Source organism: Arachis stenosperma, chromosome 6, assembly GCF_014773155.1.
Source record: "Arachis stenosperma cultivar V10309 chromosome 6, arast.V10309.gnm1.PFL2, whole genome shotgun sequence".
Lineage (NCBI taxonomy): Eukaryota > Viridiplantae > Streptophyta > Magnoliopsida > Fabales > Fabaceae > Arachis > Arachis stenosperma.
Window position 1 is genome coordinate 122,592,424 of NC_080382.1, and position 2,860 is coordinate 122,595,283.

At 54.3% G+C, this 2,860-nt stretch overlaps 1 protein-coding gene across 1 annotated transcript; it reads right to left on the reverse strand.

The window, feature by feature from the left end:
• Positions 1–750: 750 nt before the first annotated feature.
• LOC130934515 (uncharacterized) lies at positions 751–2,601 on the reverse strand. The gene is made up of 3 exons (XM_057864076.1): positions 2,367–2,601; positions 2,034–2,263; positions 751–1,947 (listed from the first exon to the last, which is right to left on the reverse strand). Exons 1-3 carry the CDS (start codon positions 2,599–2,601, stop codon positions 751–753), a joined length of 1,662 nt encoding a protein of 553 aa, XP_057720059.1.
• Positions 2,602–2,860: the final 259 nt, after the last annotated feature.

Consider the following 2,860-nt stretch of genomic DNA (forward strand, 5'->3'; position numbering starts at 1 on the left):
CCCTCTCTGAGTTATCATAAATCCCAGAAACTTGCCGGCTTCCATGGCGAAGGCGCACTTGAGGGGGTTCAGCCTCATACCATGTTGACGGAGGGACGCAAACACAGTTGCCAGGTCGTTCAGGAGGTCGTCAGGTCGTGTTGTTTTTGCCAGGATGTCGTCCACATAAACTTCGACCGTTTTTCCTATGATGTCGTGGAATATTCTGTTCATCAGCCTTTGATATGTCGCCCCTGCATTTTTCAAGCCAAACGGCATTACTTTGTAGCAGAAAGTTCCTCGTGGCGTTATGAACGCCATTTTGTCTTCGTCTGGTCGGTGCATCGGTATCTGGTTGTAACCGGAGTAGGCGTCCATGAAACTCAGATACCGGTACCCCGCCGCGGCGTCGACGAGTGCATCTATGTTGGGGAGGGGGAAGCAATCTTTGGGGCATGCTTTGTTAAGGTCAGAGTAGTCCACGCACATTCTCCATCTGCCATTGTGTTTTTTCACTAATACCACATTTGAGAGCCACGAGTAGTCCACTTCTCGTATGAAGCCTGCTTCTAGGAGGCCGGCCGTTTGCTTGGCTACCTCCTCTGCTCTTTCCGCCGACATCTTTCTCCTTCGCTGAGCCCTGGTCGTGCTTCCGGCTTGACGGCTAGGTGATGTGAAATGATTTGTGGATCGATGCCCGGCATGTCGGCTGGCGTCCATGCAAAACAGGTCCTTGTTGGCCTTATCATTTCAATCAAAGGCTTCTTCAACTCATGGGAGGTTCTTGTTAACGAACGTGAATTTTTCCCCTTCGTCACCGATGCTAAATTTCTCCAGGTCCCCTTCTGGTTCCGGCCTCGGGTTGTCTTCTACTCTGGCATCGAGGTCGGCTAGGAATACGCCAGATGCTTCCTTGGACTTCTTTCTGAGGGAAAGGCTGGCATTGTCACAAGCGACCGCCGTCTCGAGGTCTCCTCTTATGGTCCCTATGGATCCATCATCGGTGACGAACTTCATAACTAGTAGCTTGGTGTTGATTATGGCTTCGACGTCATTGATTGTCTTTCTTCCCAAGATGATGTTGTAGGCTGTGGAGTCTCGGAGGATCACGAATTCGGCCATCGCCGATCTTCGGCCTTGCAACTGTCCTACCGAGATCGGTAGGGAAATGACTCCTTCTGGTTTGATGAAGTGATCGCCTAACCCGATAACCCCGTGCTGGTGGGTCGTCAGGTCGGCATCCTTCAGCCCCAGTGCGTCGAACACGTTGCGGAACATGATGTTTGAATCAGCCCCGGTGTCGATAAGGATCCGTTTGACGAGGCCGGTTCCCACTCTGGCCGTTATGACCATAGGAGGGTTTTCCGGGGCGTCGCTGAACCATTGATCTTCTGGGCCGAAAGAAATGGACGGAGGTTTCTTGGTATTCTGCACGGGTGGAGATGAGATCGTCAAAACCTTGGCGTCCTTCTTGTGTGCCGACCGGGATTTTGGTGCGGCGTTCTTTGCCGTTACCACGTTTATCACGGTGAGGCCATGGTCCCCGCCTTCGGGTTCCTGCCGCCGCCTGGTCGAGCGCGCCTTGGCTTCCTCATCTTGATCGCGATAACGCCTTCTCGGCTCCCTGATGAGATGGGAGAACGCGGCTAGGTTTCCTTCCCTTATCGCCTGTTCTAGTGCATCCTTCAGGTCGAAACAGTCCTGAGTCTGATGGCCATACCCCTTGTGGTAATCACAGTAAAGGTTCTTGTTTCCTCCTGTTCGGTCCTTAAGTGCTCGGGGCTTCGGGAGGATTCCCTTCTCCGCTATCTGTTGGTAGACCTCCACAATGGGGAGAGTGAGTGGGGTGTAATTATTGAATTTCCCGACCCTGGGGAATGGTCGAGGTGCCCTGTTTGACGCCTCTTCCCTAGCTTTTTCCTTTGCTCTTTCTCCGTCGACGGGCTGCCGTGCTTGGCTGTAACCGGACTGCCGTTTATTGGCAGCCACGACTCGGTGACTTCCTCGTTTATATACTCCTTGGCCACTGTTTGGATTTCATGCATCGTCCAAACTGGTTTCGTGGTGAGGTGTTTCCGGAAGTTCTCGTTGAGGAGGCCGTTCGTTAGGCAAAGACTGGCCACCGAGTCGGTTAAGCCGTCAATTTCCAAGCATTCGTCGTTGAACCGATCCAAGTACTTCCTTGTCGATTCCCCTTGTCTCTGAGTTATCCCCAGAAGGTTGATGGGGTGCTTAGCCTTTGCTATTCGCGTTGTGAATTGAGCCAGGAAAGCGCGGCTGATGTCTGAGAAATTGTAGATAGAACCTTGAGGGAGGCCGTTAAACCATTTGATCGCTGGTCCTGCTAAGGTCACCGGGAAGGCGCGGCATCTCACTTCGTCGCCTACCCCCTAGATTCATCCTGGCCTCGAAGGCCGTCAGGTGTTCTAGAGGTCTTGAGTTCCGTCGTACCTCATGTCCGTTGGCTTGTCGAAGTGTTTCGGCAGCCGGACCTCGAGGATAGATCGTGGAAACAGGGTGGCGCCCATTATCACAGGTTGTCGTGTTCTTCCGTCTTCGCGACCTCTTGTCGCTCGATGGGTCGGTCTGCCTCGAGAGAGATGTGTCATTTCGTCTCCTCATTATGGGTGACTCCTCCGCGAACTCTCTGCTTCCGTCCGCGGGCGGCTTCGGTAAGAGTCTTCCTCCTCGCTTCCGGAGACGGGGTATATCGGTAGAGGGAGCGTCCCCGCTCCGGTCGGCAGCTGCCGCTCCAGGTCTGGACTCGTGGCGCAGCTCTTGCATTCTTTATGCGCTATCGCCGCCCGTTCCTCGATGGTCCCGTGCGTCGATGGGGGGACCTTCGCCGCCCCCCTTGCGAGGCGACGGAGGCTGCCCCCTC